We start from the raw sequence: 20,581 nt of genomic DNA on the forward strand, positions 1-20,581 counted from the left end.
ATATATATATATATATATATATATATATATATATATATATATATATATATATATATATATATATATATAACTTTTAAAAAATTAATAATGAGATGTGTAATTTATAATGTGTTTTCTATTTGAATTATTTTATCAAATTAATTATATTTCATATTTTATTATGAATATTTTCTATAATGTTTTGATGTGTTTTATTTGTCGCCTATATCCAATAATATTTATTGCTATATTTGAGATATGTAATTTATAATCTGTTTTCTATTTGATTTATTTTATCAAATTAATTATGTTTCATATTTTGTTATAAATATACTTTTTATAAAGTTTTGATGTGTTTTATTTTTTTTGCATATATCTAATAATATTTGTGACTATTTTCGCCCCCACTGAACAATATTTCTGGCTCTACCACTGAGTATAAGCAACCTAAACTGATTTAACATGTTACTTCGTATTAGTTATAGACAAGGTAAGCTAAACTGATTTAATATTCTATTCCGTATTAGCTAGGAGCAATGTAAGCTGATTTAACATACTATGATCAGATTGTGCACTCCTTTAGATAGTAGTTTGGTTTCGAATTTTCCTCGTAACTCAAAAAAAAAAAAAAAGACAATAGAAAATTAAACTAAGAATTTATACCGACGAAATGTTTGGACTGAAAATTTCTTGTGATTGGGGAGTTGAAGAGCCATTGAAGACCCCACCGCCGCCGTGTAGGAAGGGAGAAGCGAAGAGCAAAAAGGAAGTCCGAGGGCCGGAGAAAACCGCCAAACCTGCCACCAGAAACAGCGGCATCATAATCCACAAAAGCCTAAAAGATGATGAGAACGAGGCCGCCGCCGCGGACCACAACCCCGTCACCCTTCTACTCCATTCCCACATTCTGTCCTCTCCTTTTTGTTGAATCTGTGAGGAAACTTTGTAATTCTGGAATCGGAGGGAATTCTGGAAATAGTGTAGGTGGGCAGAGAAACATACCTCAGAGTTTCACTTCACTGTTTGCTAAATACACAGCTAAAGGGGGGAATATTTTTGCTGTGTTAGTCCGACCAGTGATGGTAGATAACACACCTGAGGTGCACAGTGGATTACCAGCGATTAGGTTTGAGGAAGAAGACGTCAAACAACTTAATGTAATAGATCGGAGGATGAGTCGCTGATAGGAAAGCTTTCCAGGAAAAACCTGTAGAATACCATATAGAAAACAAACAAACAAAAGAAGAGGAAAACTGATGTGTTGTTCTTATGTGTACGTGTTCAAACCTTAATATAAACACTGCTTATATAGACACATAGAAAATACCAAGAGACACATATTAATTTATATCTTTGGAATATCTCAACATCCCCTTCAAGTTGAAGCATACAGATTTGAAATGCCCAACTTGTGAAGAAAAAATTCAAATAGTCCTTTGTCCAAATCAAAATAGTCCTAACCATTTTAGTTAACAATTGCATAGTTGAAATAAAATTGAACAAGTTTGGAAGTCAAGAAATAAAGACTCTGTTTGGCAGAACTTATTTAGGAGCTTATATCTTATTTTAAGCTACTAATAAGCTATAAGCTCTGTTTAGTAATGTTCCCAAAATAAGCTAGTAGCTTAAAATAAGAGCTTATTTTGAAACGCTACTTGAGGTAACTTTTCAAAAATAAGCTAGTAGCTGTTTAACTTTTTTTCCATCTTTATCCTTATTATTTTAAATAAATGACATCATTTACCTCTTTCAATTAAAACCCTTTTGACATTTTCTCTTCATTATGTTTGGTTATAATTTCAGTTTGACATTTGTGTTTGAACATTAATTTTCATATGAACTAATCTTATGAATTATAAACATTTTTTTACTTTATATATTTTCAAATACATGTTCTTACTTTACATTTTAATTACATATATTGATTTCATTATTTTATATTTTAATATACAAACAAACCTATTTAAATTTAAAATTATTTAAATTGTATGAATATGTCCTTTTTAGTCTTTTTACATTTATCAGTTTATAAAAAAGCTAATTTTACCAAACACTTTTAAGCATAACAGCTAGCTTAACAGCTCTTTAGATTTCAGCTTCGAGCTTATAGCTTTTCGGTTTTCAGCTACTCTTAAGCTTTCAGCTACCTTTTCAGCTAGGTTTGCCAAACATAGCCAAAAACTCTTATAAAGTGTAAAGGTTTAATGAAAATTGAATTGAAATCTAAACTGAAAAATTTGCCAATATTGTTTCAATAACCAAAACTTGTCAAATTTATATAGGGTAATAATTTATGGGCTGAGTCTATAATTTAGGGATGAAGATGTCCTTTTTAGTCTTTTTACATTTATCAGTTTATCAAAAAGCTAATTTTACCAAACACTTTTAAGCATAACAGCTCTCTTAAGCTTTCAGCTACCTTTTCAGCTTGCCAAACATAGCCAAAGTGGTGAAATACCAAATTGGATTTTAACTCTTTTATTCCATATACTAAATTGGCCATAAATTATGATTTTCAATTGCATTTTTCTTTATGATGCACTTGATTTCAAAAGTCATTACTTTTTTGGATTTACCCAAGGAAACCCTCTAGCCGACAGCCTGGTTTGCTCCATTCATATCGGTGGGGATCGAACCCCCAATCTCATGCTTAAGGGACAATGTGCTAAACCACCACGCCAACTATGTTGGTTTCAAAAGTCATTACTAGTGTATAAGTATTTGGGGGCTTATATGCTAGTTGATGCACGTCACACAATTTACCTCCTACACCCGTCTTCAGGATAAGAGCGGTGATGGACCCTTAACTCCTTAAGTATGAAGTTCAAATTTTTAAATTTAATTACGATTTAATAGGATAGTAGATAAAGATAATTAGTGCAAATTATATCATGAATCAGGATCCACCATGCACATTGTAAAGCCTAGCCCATATTATGTACTTACAATAAGATTTGAGAATAAGTGCATATTATATCATGGACCAAAATCTACCATATGTATTGTGAATCTTGGTCCAAATTATGTATCTATAGTTAACATATTTAAAAAAACATTACAAGTTTGAGTTATTATAATACAAATACTCTTGTTGAAACAATTTATTAAGATAGTAGGCAAAGAGAATAAGGTTCCTACGAATACATAAGAGGACATTACAAGTCTAGTTATTATCACAAGAATACTCTTGTTGAAAAGTCTCGCTGGATGGTTTGATTGGGCAGTTTATACATCGCAAATTATACTCTGAATTATGGTTTATCAATATAGACAATGGATAAATATTTATTTTTAATGTAATATAAGTTTACTTTTAGGGGTGTGTGGTTGGCTGGAAAATCTTTTTCATAGAAAATGTTTTTTTTTTTAAAGTGGATGAAAATGATGTTTTATGTTGTTTGGTTTGAAGGAAAATATTTTCCATTGAAATTCTACTTCCTAAAAGTGAAGGAAAACAAAATCCTAGCAAAAGGTTGGAATTTTGTTTTCTAAAAGATTTGGGAAGAAAGTATAACACAATTGGACTATTTTACCCTCATCAAAGTTTATTAATTACACATGTATATAATATTGTTTTTTGAAAATAAAGAACACATGTATATAATTTATTATCACTATTCTTGTTAAGGGTAAATTGGTCTTTATATTCATTATTCCTTATCATTCCAAACCCAACCAAACTATGGAATTCATGTTCCTAGTAATTTCTTTTCCACCAACCAAACAATGAAATATATTTTCCTGTTATTTGTTTTCCATGGAATTTGAATTCAATTTCATTCAAATATTTTTCAGCGAACCAAACAGGTTGTACATACGTATATATTTACATACCTTAGGTAGTGATAGGGATTATACATACCTTACACGTATATTTGTACATACGCTCGATAATATCCATACATGGGACCAAGAGGCTCGTTTTCCGAGCATGTTCAACCGCCTTGGCCTTTGCCCGACCCAAGCTTAATCTAGAGGTAAGCCCCCCCGGCCAATAGAGCATGCTTTTCTCCTCAGAGTAACCTTCCTGAACACATCAGGTCGGGAAATTTACTCAGAGCACCGAACCCTATTATTAGGGGATAAATACAACCTAGACACATTGAGTGGTCGCATCTACTTCACATGTATCAGGAATCTCCTTGCACGTGTACCTATTAGAGTCACCTCTGTCCTTGTCCGTGCATGCGGAACACGTGGTTAACATGTCAAGCTCCCGGGAACAGGTATCCCTTCCAACCCTCTATATAAAACTTATTTAATGCTTGAGGTGGGGACCCTTGAATTGGACTTTTACAATTTTACTTATATGATATCTAAGTTCAGGAATATTTGATCACGTATATAATTACCTGAGACCATACATGGTAAACCGAACATAATACTTCAACGTACTACATTAGGTAGTAACCTAAAAATGAACGTACAGTTCATTAAAAATGAACTTTCAAATAATAAATCTATAGTACACTAAAAATAAACTTATATATGAACGATCCATGATATAATAATTGTTTTGCACCCTTTCAATGCATTAGGAGTTGGAAAGCCCTATTGCTGTTTTCCACTGCATATTCATATCCTAGGTTGTGTGCACAATCCTTAAACTCACCAATCTCGCTGTCTGCAACTTGGATACCCACCAACACATTCGCACCTTCTTCTCCCTATCAAATGGCAATTCAATACAAGTGAAACAAAGATATATATATTAGTTGCTTGCACATATATGGTCAAAGTAAAGATGATCAAGGAAGCTATAATTAAACTGCTAAGGCTGTGAGTGATGGAAACCTGTGAGCGGTAATGGAACAGACTAATGTTCCAGCGTGGGCTGAAAGCATCTAAGAACTTCGTCAAGGCACCTGGCCTCTCTGGAAACACAAATCTGCATAAGAGCTCATTTTGAACATTGGACCGCCCTCCCATCTGATAAACATGAAAATTAAAGCAGCAGACTTTAGCTGTCTAGTTCTGATCATGTTAATAAGTTCATCTTATCATAAATTTTAGTTTTGGGGAAAAGAAAGGAGGGAAATTCAATGGGGAATTACCAAATGCCTTAGATGATCTTTGACAAGGTCATTGTTTGTAAGATTAATAGTATAAAGTCCAGCTGATGACATCCTCTCCATCATTGCCTCAAGTTCTATTTTTAAGTGAAGGCCAACACTGCAATGAAAATTATAAATACCTCAAAGTCAGGCAAACAGATAGTTGAACTGCACATTTATGGTTATATGCTCAGCACGCCATCTAACATGTGCGGGCTGATTACTTTTGACAAGTTTCAAGTAACATGTGGATTCTGATACCAAATTGAAACATGTACTCTATCTCAACTAAAAGTCTAATCTGATAGTTGGACTGCACATTATGTTTGTATATTATATAGATATATGTTCAACACGCCTTCTCACGTGTAAGAGCTGATTAATTTTGACGAGTTTCAAGTAACACGTGGACTCTGATATCAAATTTATAGTATCAAAACTACATTTAGGAAAAAATCTACATGAGATCAGAGTTCTTGCCTGTATAGCGCCACAGCTTTTTCTTTACTAGAAGTGCATCTGCACTTGAACTCAGTAATGTTCATTGGTCCTACCTGCAGTAAAGATTACTATATGTTAGACTGAAATGGCTACAGAGTAAGAGTGAATCTACATAAGAAATTAAATAGAAACAGAAGAAGAAGAAGAAAGATAACTAATAATTTTGTTTCCACTTTCTGCTCTTATAAGCATATATGCATTCTTTCCTTTCCTTTCTTGATTCATGGTAATTACAAATTGCAGGACATACAAGTTCACAGAATTGCTTGAAACTGCCAGGATCATCTGGCATGTAAGTTGCGAGCACGGCTTCCTGCTGCCTACCAATATCTGCAAGTTCAGTTACCAATCTAAGCCTGTCAAAGTTCATGTTTGCTCCACTAGTTATTACAACAACATTTTGATTTTTGTGGCCATAGTGTTTGCAGTATGCTTCAGCTCCAGCAAGAGCAAGTGCACCAGCAGGCTCTAAAATGCTTCTTTTCTCCTCAAACATGTCCTTCATTAAAAACGGACTTATTAGGACAAAACACAACCCGAACCTAAAAATCAAATTTTAATTCCATCAAAATTAAAGGCAATCTGAATTCTGAACTGACCTTTATTGAGGCACAAATGGCGTCACGGCTAACAAGAACCACTCCGTCGATTGTCTCTCTGCAGATACGATACGTTTCTTCACCGACTACTTTAACAGCTACGCCATCTGCAAAGCCTCCAACTTGGTCCAGCATTATTCTCTGGTCTTGGTGCAGTGACAATGCCATGGCATTTGCATCAAATGGCTCTACTCCTATTATCTTTATGTTTGGATTTACCATTTTCACATAGGCAGCAATGCCTGCAATAAGCCCCCCACCCCCAACAGGCACAAATATTGCATGTACTGGACCATTTATTTGGTTCATAATCTCCTTCCCAACAGTACCCTGTCCTGCAATCACATCAGGGTGATCGAAAGGAGGAATGAAGGTCCGCCCTTCCTCCTCGGCCCGCTTCTTGGCATATGCTTGAGCTTCATCATATGAATCTCCCACAAGAACAACAGTTGCACCAAACCCCTCAACTGATTGCCACTATAAGGATTAAAGTAAAAGACCATAAAGAATATTAACTAAAGTTATATAACACAGAGCATTTTTTATTTTTTGAGAGTACTACTTACTCTTTTACAATGCAGTATCTGTTCATAACTACTTTCTCAACCTACCGAAGCACAAAGAGTCAATACTGTCTCCACTGAGGCTCAAACCCACAACCTCTCATATGGGAGTGATGCCACCAGACCACAAGGTCTTGGCTAACACAAAGCATTTTATTAAACAGAAACTTGAATATGTTGCTATGTAGGTAAAACTTAAAAGCCTAACCTTGATTTCTGGTGTTGTAACAGGCATCACAATTACAGCATTGCACCCAAGTCTCTGAGCAGATAATGCAACCCCTTGAGCATGATTCCCAGCTGATGAACAGATAACCCCTCTTTCCAACTGCTCCTTTGGGAGTTTAGCCATCATATTGTAAGCTCCTCTAAGCTTGAATGAAAATACCTGCCAATTTAGTACACTAATAGTTACTGTAGATTATTATAATAGCAAACAAGGATTCTTCATTCCAGACAAAGTTACCAACTTTCTTTCACAATTTAAGAAAAATAACACCATCCACCCTGCTACTCATAACTTATAGGCCCAAAATAAGAAAAGTCTAGCCATGTTTGGTAAATAATTAGCCTATCAGTCAATTTTGGCCTATTTGACCATTATTAATTGTTTGACTTGGTTAAAAAATCAATATAAGTGTTTGGTTAATAAGCTTTTTTTGTAATTCCAAAATATTAAATTTCAAAAGACTACTCAAACAACCTTTTCAGCTAACAACTAATTTACCAAAACCATCCGCTAACCGCCATTTACCAAACAGGGCCATTAACGACTTGTAATGTTGGTTGGTTATATCGAATCACCCACCTTTTGACGTATAAAAAGAGAAAGGAAATAGCTTTATTCGTAAATAAATAAAGTGGGAAGAAGGAAAGAAGCATTACAGGTTGAAGATCCTCTCTTTTGAGCCAGACATTGTTCGCCAACCTCTCAGATAGCTTAGGAGCGAGCTGCAATGGCGATTCATAGGCGACATCGTACACCTTCGAAGCCAATATGCTAGTCAAATACTCAACCGCATTGTCCCTACCAGCGCCATTATTAGCCTGAAGTGAAGGATTCTGAATAAGGTACCCAGGATCGCACTGCAGTGAGCTCGGAGACACTCGCGGCAGTTCAGCCGGCGGCGGAGGAGGACACGACGGCCGCGTATCCGTTGAGGTGGACGTGTCGACCATCACCTCCGGCGCTACCGCCGCCGCAGCTCTCGGCAACGTCGCCCGGCAGAGAACGGCTCGGCTTGTCCTCCTAGCGCCGGCGGTCTTGACCGTGCTTTTAGAGAGAATGGCGGACGTCGCCGCCGAAGATTTATGATGTAAATACGGAGATTGTGCAAGGGAGAAACAGACGACGTCCATTTTTCGCCTCCGGTGCTTCTTGGAGCGGCTGTAGAACAGGATCTGGAAACCTTTATAGCTGAAGCTATTTAAAAATTTTCTGCATCACCTTGCCGATAAAATAAAATTAAAAAAAAAATAAAAAATTCTCCACGAGTAACACGTTTCCTTTATTAAGTATTCTTCACTAGAAAACGCACACAAAATTTTAATGTAAACACTTGTATTAAGATTCACATAACAATTATGGAATAAAATTAAGGAGGTAAAACTTGGGCAAACAGTACTGTATGAATCACAACAAAAAAGTATATATTTAATATATTAAAAGTATATTATTTGTATATTGAATGTACATTATACAAAATAATGTACATTCAGTACTTAAATAATGTATTTTTTTAATACAATATATATTTTTAATATATTAAAAATATATTATTTGTATATTGAAGGTAGATTATTTAATAGTATGGTTCATACAATAATAATTGTAAGATTTGAGATTACATGTAGTAGAACTCTTTTTTTATTATTAGGAAAAATTTTAATTTTTTGGAGAAAAATAAAAAGTAATATTTCATTTCTAAAATTGTCAGCAATGTTATATTATTATATTATATTATATTAATAAATAATTGGTGGTCCAACTGCATTGCATGTTAAGTCTAGCAACCTAGTAAAAATAGGCCGGTTAGTGAGTAAAGCCTCATGCCCTCATTGAGATTGAGTTAAAGTTAACCATATATCTAATTTTTTTTTAATACAACTGACCATATTACATTGTAGTATCTATTCATTTATACTTTCTTAACCTGTTGAAGGTATGGAGGAGGTCATTACATGTCATCTGAGTACAAGATGTTTCTCACAAGTTTATGTAATTAGATACTAACACAGTTAAATTTGTTGCTACCCATTTCAATCAATGAGAATAGTTCTAATAATGGGATGTAATGCATTGTCATGGAACATAGTGAAAAGAAACGATCAATATTCATTCTATCGATCACATAGTCATTAAGATACACACTTCTGTTTTTGAAGAAAGATACACACTTCTTAGTCCTTCAATTCTAAGCTAGCCTCTCAAGTCTCAATCATCATCATGTATACTCATCCATTATCATAGGACAATGAATTAAGTTGAATATAATTTATCGCAAAGAAAAACATAATTAACATGTTACATGTACTATATATATATAATGGTGTTTGCTTTATACATGTACTCAATTTAGTCATTGGTGTAAGGAACAAGGACTAAAATTAGTAAAATTTTACATAGTTGATGAATCATTTTGGGAAAATTCATAATTGAAAGACAATTTTTTTTTTTAGTGATGAGGGAAACTCATAACCATTACCTGAGAGTGTGCACTGGGTAAACCCAACTTGTGACCCTAGCCAGCAAAGAACTGCACTAGGAGTCGGTATAAAGGACCACAATGGATAAATCAGCCTATGTTACACATAGCTGACCATCCAGCTTAAACCGAGAAAGGCAATAGGCTATTCCCATTTGTTAGAAAATTGCTTGGTGTCTAAGAAAATGGATGAGGATTGAGATCTTCAGGCGTGTAAACATTTTCCTATAATTAAGTTTTTTAATCTACCTGCCTCAAACAAGCAACGAAGTCCAAGATTAGACTTATGAGATACAAGAAGATGAACATAATTCTTAATTAGTTATTGATTTCTTAAGAAATTCCCTCTTGAATTGTGTGATTGTGAAGATATCTTACCTATATTATGAAAGCATATCGTGTATTTTGTATGTTTTTTAGATTATTCTCCAAGTATTTATAGATAAAATACTTAGAAGTTACATGGAAGTTACCGAGTTAAGAGTATCAACTTCTTAAGGATAATAATCATAATTTTGTACATATATAATACGTAATTAATCCACATGCAAAACACATGCATGCTTTGTACGTAGAAGTTGAAACCCATATGTCACCCATCCAGCTGTGTCAAATGAGCTGATAACTAATATACTAGATGAGCTACTGTTAAATAACATGCAGCAAACTTTAAACAAGCGACTTTTAAATCACAATGCATAAGCAGACTTTTGATTCACAATGCATCCGCTGACTTTTCTTTTCTCAATCAAATAAATTTCTACCAAACCTTAAATAATATTTATAACGCATTAACACACAACACTCAAATATTATTTATGTTTTCATGATATATAGAACATCTGAATTATTATATTAATCACCATTACTATAAAGATTTCCAATAACATTTGAAATCAAACTTGTAACATTTTGGTTACCAAGTTAATAACCTGACGAAGTTAAGTATTAATTATTTCTTTAATGACCTTTCTTTTTCGTTTAGACAATATTAATGCACCAACTTCTTCACCTTCTTTAAAAAAATTTGGACACCATAGTTCACTTGGCAAATCTGAAAGTTATATAAAAGTTAATAATGATAAGAGTTAATGCTCAAAATGTTCCTTTGATTATTTCATTTCATAATTTCTAAATTGGTTATTAATTATCAATTCGCCAAAATGGTTCCTCAATAATGCAAAATTTTACTTATTTTATTTCCAGTTAAGTACACCAAGAACTAAATTGAGTAAATTTTTGCATAGTCAATTGATCGTTTTGGATGAATTGGTAATTGAGGATCAATTTGATAATATGACATAATTAAATGACTATTTTGAATATTATCTCTATTGCTAATTTACATCTACAAACTTAATAAAAGCCAATAAAGTTAGGCCCCTAACGGGAACTAAAAAATGTTGGTGTAATTGATTGTTGAAAGTAATGGTTCATATTAGGAAAAATTGTAAATTATGCCTCTTACTAATATGTCAATTATCAATGCCCGCACCCCTGAATTATTAGTGGTATAAATGTTGTGCCTCAATTTTCAAAACATGACATATATTGCCCTCCATTGAATTATATTATTAGTAGTGTAATATGGTTAATTATACTACAGTTTCATTATTTGACAATAATATGCTTTTTTTTTAGTTTTATTTTCCACACACATTAGTTTTATTATCCTAAGATTAAAGTATCATTTTAATTCTACTACAATTTCATTCGATGATCATGGTTCACACAACGATGTGTACTATATAACAATTGGTTACTTGGTTACCAATACAAGAGTCATTGGGGCAATTTTTATAAGTAATGAATAAACACAACTGATGCAAGACCGTACCCTAGCTAGCTAGACCCAAGATACCAATATATTTTATGTTATTGAGGTTAAGATCACAACAAACAGTATATATTTTATTATATTAGTCTTAAAGTATTGTTAGATCCGTAGCATGTGAAATGGATATGTTACTAGACTTCTGTAAACACTTGTATAAAATTAGATGACCAAAGACCTAGCATAATATACAACTATAGTTTTATATAGGGAATAATAAATTTTAAATTTTAAAGACTTATGTCAAATTTTTAATGATCAACGACATATTTTTACATCTTTAAAATAAATACTTTGTTATTATAATTTTTATGTACATATACCTTATTATTATTATTATTATTATTATTATTATTAATCTATGTACTAAATATATATATATATATATATATATATATATATATATATATATTTATATAATAACAGAAGTGATTGTTCAAATTTTCCCGCTCAAACTCAAGGACAATTTAATTTTTAGAATTAATGTTTGTAACCACAGTGTTAAATTTCATATTAAACATGTTTGTTACGAAGGTTAAAAACTGATTTTCAAATCAGTGTTAATGTCATGTTAAATGTTATTTAATCATCATCTCCTATATATACTTTAGTTGAGCGAGAAATTTTACAACACACATCTACGAACTTTTCTCTCGAAAAAAAACACTGCTCTTCTCTCTTAAAAAAATTGTGCATGTGCTCTACCAGTGTTCTTGTTTGCCTGATTTAATATTAATTAACTTTTAAATCATAAGTTCATTATCTTGGCAAACCTAAACTACAACGCTCATAGCACCTAAGTAATGTAGCAAATAAAGTTTTAAGTAATTAAAGTGTTGAGTGTCATATGGCTCGAACTTGCAAACTTGTGACATTTTGTTTTTGTGCTTGTATTTTGGAATTATATTTCGTAATATTCCAACACCTTTTGTATAACATGTTATGACATTTGTTACGAAAGGGATAATCGAGGTAGGCGTGGCATGAATTTTGTACTAGAGGGTTAAAGACTCAATTTTTTTTGACAATTTTCTCAGTCGTGTTGGTTATTACACACAAGAGTAGAGTTTACGCAATGCACACATTCAGTTAGTGACTGTGAATTTCTTCATCACTCAAAAAAAATCTTTGACATCTACAATTGGAAAAACTAACAATATTATGTAAGATAAGTCATGTAGACACATAATTGCGTGACAACGAATAATCGTAATACATGTACTAACCTCCAACCATAGCTTCTATTTGATGAAGATTAAGTAGTCGTGAACTGTTGTTGTAGAATCAACGTGAATATCTATGACGTTTTCTCTGACTTCTGGTCAACGTTTTCTAGATGGTGTATGTATGAAAAATTAATGTAAGCATGTAGTGAGAGGAGCAGGGGACCTTAAATAGCCGCATGTCATTAATGCGATAGTTATATGTCCTAAGGTCTCTTAAAACTAGGAATGACAATGGGTCAGGTAGGGCTACATCCATCACCCGACCCACCTTACATTTTCTTCATCCACCTCAACCGACCTGCATCATATCAGGTATCCGCCACTTATTAACTTATTATTTTTTTTTTCAAAAAATAATATTTAAATTACGTATACATAATAAAATAATAAAATTAATTATTTATACTAAAACATAAAATAATAGAAATATTCCAATATAATAACTAAGTTATTAATTTTTAAAAATAAACTTAGTAGTTTAGATATAAAAATAATAAAAAGTTACTCAAAGTTATTGAAACTTTTATAATTAACTATATACTAGTACTACTTATTTTACTATTATACACACACACACACATGATGGGTCTGGTGGGGTTTTAGGTGGATTTTGTACATAGAATATGAATCCAACCCGACTCACCACAGATTTACTTTTTTAAAGACTCACTCCCGACCTACCACCCACTACCATTCAAAAAATTTGATCCATGCGGGATGGATATCCGCGGAGCAGATTGAAATTGTCACCCCTACTTAAAACTAACCAAACTCCTTATTTTAATTGTAGTGTATATATATAATTGCTGCTAAAGGCCTTGTGGTCTAGTAGCATCTAGTGTATACTCCCACATGGAAGGGAATGGGTTTGAGGCTTAGTAGGACTCTAAAAAAAAATTAAATTTTGATGTTGTAATGTTGATGCAATCATATTTGATTAGCCGGTGACTTTAAAAAATTAATTAACTTATGTGTGTATCAAAGTGCATTAATATTGTTTCAAGACTGAGGTGTCTTGATACAAATGGAATGTAAATTCTTTAATGACTTCACAAGATAAGATAGGACAACGTGTTTCTTTGGGACATGAACGGATGAATAGAAAATTCATATTTTAACTTAATAATTCAGATTTTTGCCAAGACCTTGTGGTCCAGTGGCATCAAACCCTTCTTTTTATATGGGAGGTGGTGGGTTCGAGCCTCAATGGAGGCAATACTGATTCTTGTGCTTCAATAAGTTGAGAAAGTAGTTATTCAAAAAAAATTCAGATTTCTCGATTTTACCGCTTCGACTCTCACACAATATTAAACCTCAATTGTTCGTGAATAAATTATACTTCCCATCCTATTGCGAGAAAAGCAAGTCTTATGTAAGATTCATTAGATCAATGTCTTAGTAGCCATTCATAAATTTATTTATTTTTTTCACATTGAAATGCAGTGCATTTTAATCCGGCATTGTAATTTTGAGTAAATGTCATTCTTGTGTCCATAAATTGTTGAAGAGACCTTGAGTTGTAATTAAGTTTATCGCACAACAAGTCAACAATGGAGTTCCTGTTAGAAATTTATATAATAAATAGTTAAATGTTATGTGCTCAGACATGGTACGGTTATCGAAAATTTAAATAATATATTAGTGTTGGGGGTTACATAAATTATTTTAAACTTGGAAAGAATCTTGTTATTCTTTTAATCAAAAAAGTTGTCAGTACAAAAAAAGTTAAATTAATCTTCTGGGTTTTATCAGGTTGATATTTAATAGAGAGATTATAGACATCTCTAGTTCTCTACGTTGATTGCCTAAGAAATAATTTGATATACCAGGCCTCAGGGAATATGATATTAATTTATTATATTTATTCATTTTAGTAAATGTTATCTGATTAGTTATGTATACTATTTCTGCAAATTATATGTATCATTATGAAAATTATAATGATAGAAGTAATATAAACTTCTGTAATCTCCATATTTATTCTGGTAATTGAAGTGGCTTATGGCGGGAGTTGTTTGAATGTTATAAATACCAAGTTTTCAAGGTAAATTATGGATCAATGTCAATCTTGCATTATGGACCATAATATCTTTAGATTATGTGTGTCTGCAATTGACATATTTTTGTACATGCAGTTCATAATTTATATATGTAGCTATAAATAAACTGAAGGCACATAACATGTTAATTGCAGACACATAAACATAACATGTGAACTGCAGACACTTATATGTTAAACAACATATTATGTGTCTGCAGTTAACATGTTATGTGCATTCAATTTATTCTAATGCACACAAACTGTTAATTGCATGTACATAATAATATAATATGTAAATAGTAGATACATAATTTTTAGACTATGGTCCATAATACGGAAAATTATGCTATGGATCCGGGTCCACCTTGCAAGGTGGACCTGAGTCTATGTTCATAATTTTAGAATTCTATGTTCACGATTTTAGAACTCTATGTTCACAATTTTAAATCTCAATATACTAAATTATATTACTCAATATTCGCAATTTTTGAACTCTATATTCACAATTTTGTTATATAAATTCAAAAATTATGTTATGCTGTTGAACATAGAGTTTTGATACGGTTGAATATATAGTTATAAAATTGTGAACATAGAACTATGAAATTGTGAAGATAGAGTTATTAAAATGTGAACATGAAATTATGGAATTGTGAACATGGACTCGAGTCCACCTTGCAAGGTGGACCCAGGTCCATGACATAACAACTGCCATAATACAAGATGGACCTAATCCATACATAGTATAACAATTGAGCTTCCAAGGTATTAGAGGAGAGTTAAAAAGAATGATGAAAATGTTATTTTCATATGTTGCCTTGAATCTCTTGATTCTTAGGATGAGTTTACTAGAGATTTTTTTAGACAAAAAATCTCAAATTACAATATTGGTGAATTTCGCAGAAAAGTAATCGGTGAAATTTTATATTTTCTTATATCTCAAAAGTTATGGTTTAATTAAAACAGAGATTCACAAGCTTGAAGATCGTGATAAGTGCTTCCTTGTTTTTCTTGAGTCTTAGGTTCTTAATACGAGACTCGGATTGCTAACGGTTCCTAAAAGAATAACACAAGGAGAGTTTGTGATACAAATAACGAGTTTAGTAAACAGTAATTACCACATGTGTTAGACTTATATCTAATCGGTGTGTATTAGGTAATTCCCACTTATATATAGCAAACCACATATAAAAAATAAACTGCACTAGAAAGATCATGTGCGGCATGTTCAACTGGGAGAGCGTTTGGACTTGTATCGAATCAACTTTTATGTTAGTGGAACAATCATTTGCAGCATAGACAAAGGGAGAGTGGAGGAGGTGTCAACATGTATACTATTTTGCTGCAACTATAGGTCACAATACGCATGCATGTCAAGGTGGAAACCAATCCATCAATCAAAAAGGAATCATATTCCAATGCAATAGCAAGCTAAGGGGAATTAGAGATGGGAAATGGGCATGGGTTAAGTGGCCAAAAAGTAATCCACACCACTGATTCTCCAACCAAAACAAAGCTTAAAAGCAAGCATAAATAATGGCAAGGAATCTTGCTACCTGTAACGCCATTTTTTGCACCAAGAAAACACAATTAAAGCATCTGTTCCATCTTAACTAAAAGTCTAAGCTGATAGTTGGATTGTACATTTATGTTTATATATTATATGCTCAACAAACATCACCCTAAGGCTCCATTTGAACTCTGATTATAAAAGAAGTTGCTAATAATTCTGAAGTCCTGGTTAAGTTGATTCATAAAATGGAGAGCACAAGCACAAAGATGGAGGCCATGAAGCCTGTTCTGCTCAAAGCTGGAATCCCTCTTGCTGTTACTGTGGCTGGTTTCATCATTGCTAGGATCACACAAAGAAAGGGTTCGGTTTCGCAAGCTTCGTGTTCACAAAGACACGAAAATTCTCCAGAAAATGAACCTGCTGGGATCTGCAGAGATGAAGGTGGCCTCCCTGGACTTGATTCAGAAACAGAATCTGGCAATCATGCTTTGGCAGACAGCCAGTCCAAGAACACAGGTAAGTTGCAAGAAGAAATGACGAGTTTAAAAGGCCGAATCGAAGATAGTCAGGGCAGAGAACGAGAGCTGGAAACGCGATTCGATTACTATAATCTCTTGAAAGAGCAAGAAATGTTGCTTATGGAGCAAGAGAACAGGTCTCTGATGGAGATAACTAAGATTGAAATATTGGAAAGGGAAATTTCTGTGTTGCAAGGAGAAAGTCAGAGGTTTGAGAAGATGGTAGCAGAGTATCTGAAGACTATAGAGTTGCTTGAATGTTCAAGATCAGAAAATGTATTGCTTCATAGAAGGGTTAAAAGGCTCCAGAAGAAAACCAAACATCTTTCTCATGCTGTGAATCCAAAAACCCTTCAGCTTAAAGCAAAAGAGGCAGAAATTTCAAGAAACCAATCAGAGCTGAAAAACAAGGATGATACAATCAACAAGATAGAGGAAGATTTTAGACAGGTAAAAACAGCTCTTGAAAAATTGCAGCATGAGAGGGATGAACTTCTAAATAAATTGGAAATGATAAGAAAAACAGATTCCTATAAGGTATGAACATTCTTCGTTTGATAACGCGACTACACTCAAATTATTCGCGATTCAAATCTAGCTTCTTTTGACAGAAAATATGTGTAACTTACTTTGCAGAACGATGCAGAAATGGTAACTATGGATGATTACAAAGAACTAGTGCACGAGCTCGAGAAACTCCACGAAAGTAAAGCAGCAGAAGAGAAAGAACTGGTGTACCTAAGGTGGTGCAATGCCTGCTTGAGGCACGAGCTGACGAGAACGAACCAAGAAGACGAAAACCAGTCAGAGATGAACAATAATGGAGACAGTGGAGAAATTGCAGATTTTGCATCAGATAGTGAACTAAGGAGTTCCTCAGTGGGGCACCATGAGTCTTGCTTAGGCTTCCCAATTGGTGGCCACTCTCATCATGATCATTCAAAGAGGAAAAAACTTGTTCAAAAATTCAAGAAATGGAGTGAGAAGATGAAGCATAAATTGGATGAGAAAGAGAAGCATGATACCAAGTGCTCTGCAAATCATTCATATTCTGCCACTGCTGGGGATTTAATTCTTCCTGCAAGAAACTCATTTTCCAGTGCCTAAGATTTCTGTTTCCTACAATTTCTGCAGCATTTGGGACTAAGATAGCAATAAAACTTCTTTATTTTCAACTAAATCTGTTTCATTTAGGAATTATGAACTGAAAACACAATCAACTTTAGAGGCAAACAATAATTACATGAAAATGCTAGATTGTTTCAAATACAGCTTGAGACCAGTAAGATTAATCATAAGTACATTTGTGTGACAAGATGATACTAGAAAACATTGCCTTACTGCACTTGGAAAAGAATCTTTCATCAAGGCAGTAAAGGTAGAAGATCTTTGTTGGGGTTAATTTATCTTTCTTTTTTTTTTTTTTTTTTTTTTTATACATTAGATTTTCCAGTTTCCGCCATACTAGCGAGTGACCCTGTCAGACGTCAACCCCCAGGTTCCCAACACTCCTTTCCTGCATACTTTGTGCACAACGGGTAGGGATCTTCATCACCTTTGATTCGTCAAAACTCCCAAACTGCAGCTGAAACAAGACTTTAAGATGATTGGTCGAACTAATTGAACTAGTCCTAGGGGTAGGTCTTCATCACTTCCGATTGGTTAAAATTCTCTCACACTATCACTGAAACAAAGCTTTAAAATGATCGGTCCAATCAACTTAACTAGCAGGATAATTTTTCTTGAGTATCTTAATGGGCCATAAACAGAAAATATGAAATTGTGGCTAATATTATATCTATTATCCACCCCTTCCTATGCTTCCTCTCAAAATCTGACAAAACTAAACTGATGTCACTCTAACTGCATGTGTCGGACTATGGATCTTCTCCTCTACCATCCTCTCAAGTCCGCCATGTTTACCCAATCTTTCCCCTCAATTTCTCCCACCAGTTAAGCGCTCTCTTTCTCTCTCTCTCTCTTCCTCTACACACACAATAGACATATAGAAACTACCATGTAAGTAAAGACTGAATCTTGAATGCACAGGAAGCAAACCCTTCATTAAGTGGAAGTCAAGAATATTACTTTGTCGCTGCTCTTCATCTCCGGAGGCCACAATCAAAACCTTGTCTTTGCAGAATGAGGGAAGAAGGGCCTTAATGGGCTGCGTTTTAGCAGCTGGTAGCTCCATTACTTTCATGGGTTTCTATTTCCCCCAATTTTCTATCAATTTCCCTTGTAATGAAATTATTCCCCTTAAAAACCAGATGAACTCTTAGGTTCTATTCAGTTTAATCAATTAGGTTGAGTTTTCCCATGGCTAAATTAGTTTCTTTCTTTGTTCAGCTGCTAGCATTTATCTCTGTGATGTGGCCAGTGCTGTTAGCACAAGTAGAAGAGCTGTAAGATTCTCCTTTTCATCTAGTTTAGTAATAAGAATCATAAGATTGTGCTTAATACATTCTTAATTAGTGGGCAACTTTTTGTTTATTGTTGCAGCTTCGAGGTGCAAAAATACCTGAGAGTGATTATACAACTCTTCCTAATGGTCTCAAGTCAGTCTTGGGTTTTCCATTTAGATTCAATTTTGGTTTCATGGGATTTGATATCTTGAGTTGGAACAAGATTAAGGAATCTCCATTGCTAGAGGGAGTAGTTAAGGATGTTTCTTGGACTTACCTGTAATAACACACTTGACTTTTCTGGTGGGAATGCTAATTCTGCAGGTACTATGATCTAAAGATTGGTTCTGGAGCTGAAGCTGTGAAGGGATCTAGAGTTGCAGTACGGTTGTGGCAAAGTTGAAATTTAAATTCACAAGTGCATTAGTTTTGTTTACCTCAGACAATATGGCTAAAGATTACAAGTTGAAATTTAGTATTGTGAAATCGTTATAGGTCCACTATGTTGCTAAATGGAGAGGCATTACATTTATGACAAGCAGACAAGGAATGGGCGTTGGAGGTGGAACGGTATGACTAAGTTGCATCATTGCCAGTTAATCAGTTATTTCATTTCATTGTTTCCATCACAGTAATATATCTTAATTTGTGGCTTGCAAAAGCAACAAATATGCTTCTCGTAAAGTCGCCTTCCCTTTTACTCTGATTAATCTGTCATAAACTTCCTTTTCATTCTTGCTGGTATTTCCATGTATCACTCATAAGTCTGGCGGTTATAGCTTATGAAAGTCTGCTTAGCAAAGTTGCCAAAAGTTTCCCTTCAAAGCCTAGAAGTGTTATGCGTTTGTATCTAATGTAATACGGTTTCCTTGATGAAGCCTTACGGATTTGATGTGGGCCAATCAGAGCGAGGGACAGTCCTTAAAGGATTAGACCTTGGTGTTCAAGGCATGAGAGTGGGAGGACAGGTTAGATTAATTTCTATTATAGTTTATGCTTTTCATTGATTTGCATTTGGCATACAGTGCAATAGATTGTATACTTATACTTCGATGTCCTCCTTTATGTACTGTATGAGATGGTACTATATTCTCAAAGAACCTCTTAATTCCGTTTGTATATATGATAGTGTAACTGAGGATAAATGATATGTCTACTCTATAATAAAGTCCAAACAAAACTGAATTGAAGTTCTAAATTTTTGCAGCGCTTACTGATAGTCCCTCCTAATCTAGCTTACGGAAACAAAGGGGTTCAGGAGATCCCTCCAAATGCAACTATCGAGGTGATGTTTTAATTTCAAAGCTTATTGTTTGTTTCACTTCATATAGTCACTTTCTTTTCATGCATTACCTAATAAAGTTTCTTTCAAGTGACAATATGTTTCATTTTCAAATTCAAACCAGAGTTATGTAAATAAATAAACTCCACTGTTAAAGACTTGGCCATTTTATGCTCCTCTGATTATTCTGGTTCTCGGGATCTCTGGTTCTGGGAGTACTTCACTAATCATACATCTTGCTGTTCATCAATGCTCTACATCTTGCTGTTCATCAATGCTCTCTCTCTCTCTCTTTCTCGCCTGCATTTCTTGGACTTATCTCTCTCTCCCCCCCCCCCCCCCCCCCCCCCCCCCCCCCCCC

The 20,581-nt window shown here is 33.9% G+C and overlaps 4 protein-coding genes across 5 annotated transcripts in view; 2 read left to right on the forward strand and 2 right to left on the reverse strand.

Moving 5' to 3' along the window:
- Nucleotides 1-1,161, reverse strand: part of LOC116028666 (probable glycosyltransferase At5g03795) — a 13,956-nt gene extending 12,795 nt beyond the window's left edge. Inside the window, exons 1-2 of one of the 2 annotated variants that reach the window (XM_031270446.1) lie at nt 982-1,161; nt 643-909 (exon numbers count right to left, since the gene is read on the reverse strand). In XM_031270446.1, coding sequence (XP_031126306.1) covers nt 643-885 — 243 coding nt within the window. In that variant the 5' untranslated portion in view covers nt 886-909; nt 982-1,161. The other variant, XM_031270445.1, reaches the window with a different exon arrangement.
- A 3,186-nt stretch (nt 1,162-4,347) lies between these two features.
- On the reverse strand, nt 4,348-8,053 carry LOC116030697 (threonine dehydratase 1 biosynthetic, chloroplastic). Its single transcript, XM_031273012.1, has 8 exons — nt 7,582-8,053; nt 6,905-7,084; nt 6,134-6,610; nt 5,785-6,033; nt 5,514-5,587; nt 5,034-5,151; nt 4,774-4,908; nt 4,348-4,646 (listed from the first exon to the last, which is right to left on the reverse strand). The coding sequence occupies exons 1-8, from the start codon at nt 7,873-7,875 to the stop codon at nt 4,506-4,508; spliced, it is 1,668 nt and encodes a 555-aa protein (XP_031128872.1). The 5' UTR covers nt 7,876-8,053; the 3' UTR covers nt 4,348-4,505.
- Nucleotides 8,054-16,166: 8,113 nt separating this feature from the next.
- On the forward strand, nt 16,167-17,848 carry LOC116030491 (protein CHUP1, chloroplastic). The gene is made up of 2 exons (XM_031272748.1): nt 16,167-17,070; nt 17,170-17,848. Exons 1-2 carry the CDS (start codon nt 16,261-16,263, stop codon nt 17,638-17,640), a joined length of 1,281 nt encoding a protein of 426 aa, XP_031128608.1. The 5' UTR covers nt 16,167-16,260; the 3' UTR covers nt 17,641-17,848.
- Nucleotides 17,849-18,349: 501 nt separating this feature from the next.
- LOC116030492 (peptidyl-prolyl cis-trans isomerase FKBP16-4, chloroplastic) overlaps nt 18,350-20,581 on the forward strand; it is a 3,763-nt gene continuing 1,531 nt past the window's right edge. Inside the window, exons 1-8 of the mRNA XM_031272749.1 lie at nt 18,350-18,485; nt 18,583-18,717; nt 18,883-18,938; nt 19,036-19,091; nt 19,263-19,320; nt 19,434-19,508; nt 19,817-19,906; nt 20,146-20,223. Of these exons, the coding sequence (XP_031128609.1) occupies nt 18,401-18,485; nt 18,583-18,717; nt 18,883-18,938; nt 19,036-19,091; nt 19,263-19,320; nt 19,434-19,508; nt 19,817-19,906; nt 20,146-20,223 (633 nt within the window). The 5' untranslated portion in view covers nt 18,350-18,400. The remainder of the gene's footprint in view (nt 18,486-18,582; nt 18,718-18,882; nt 18,939-19,035; nt 19,092-19,262; nt 19,321-19,433; nt 19,509-19,816; nt 19,907-20,145; nt 20,224-20,581) is intronic.

This window comes from Ipomoea triloba, chromosome 9, assembly GCF_003576645.1.
Source record: "Ipomoea triloba cultivar NCNSP0323 chromosome 9, ASM357664v1".
NCBI lineage: Eukaryota > Viridiplantae > Streptophyta > Magnoliopsida > Solanales > Convolvulaceae > Ipomoea > Ipomoea triloba.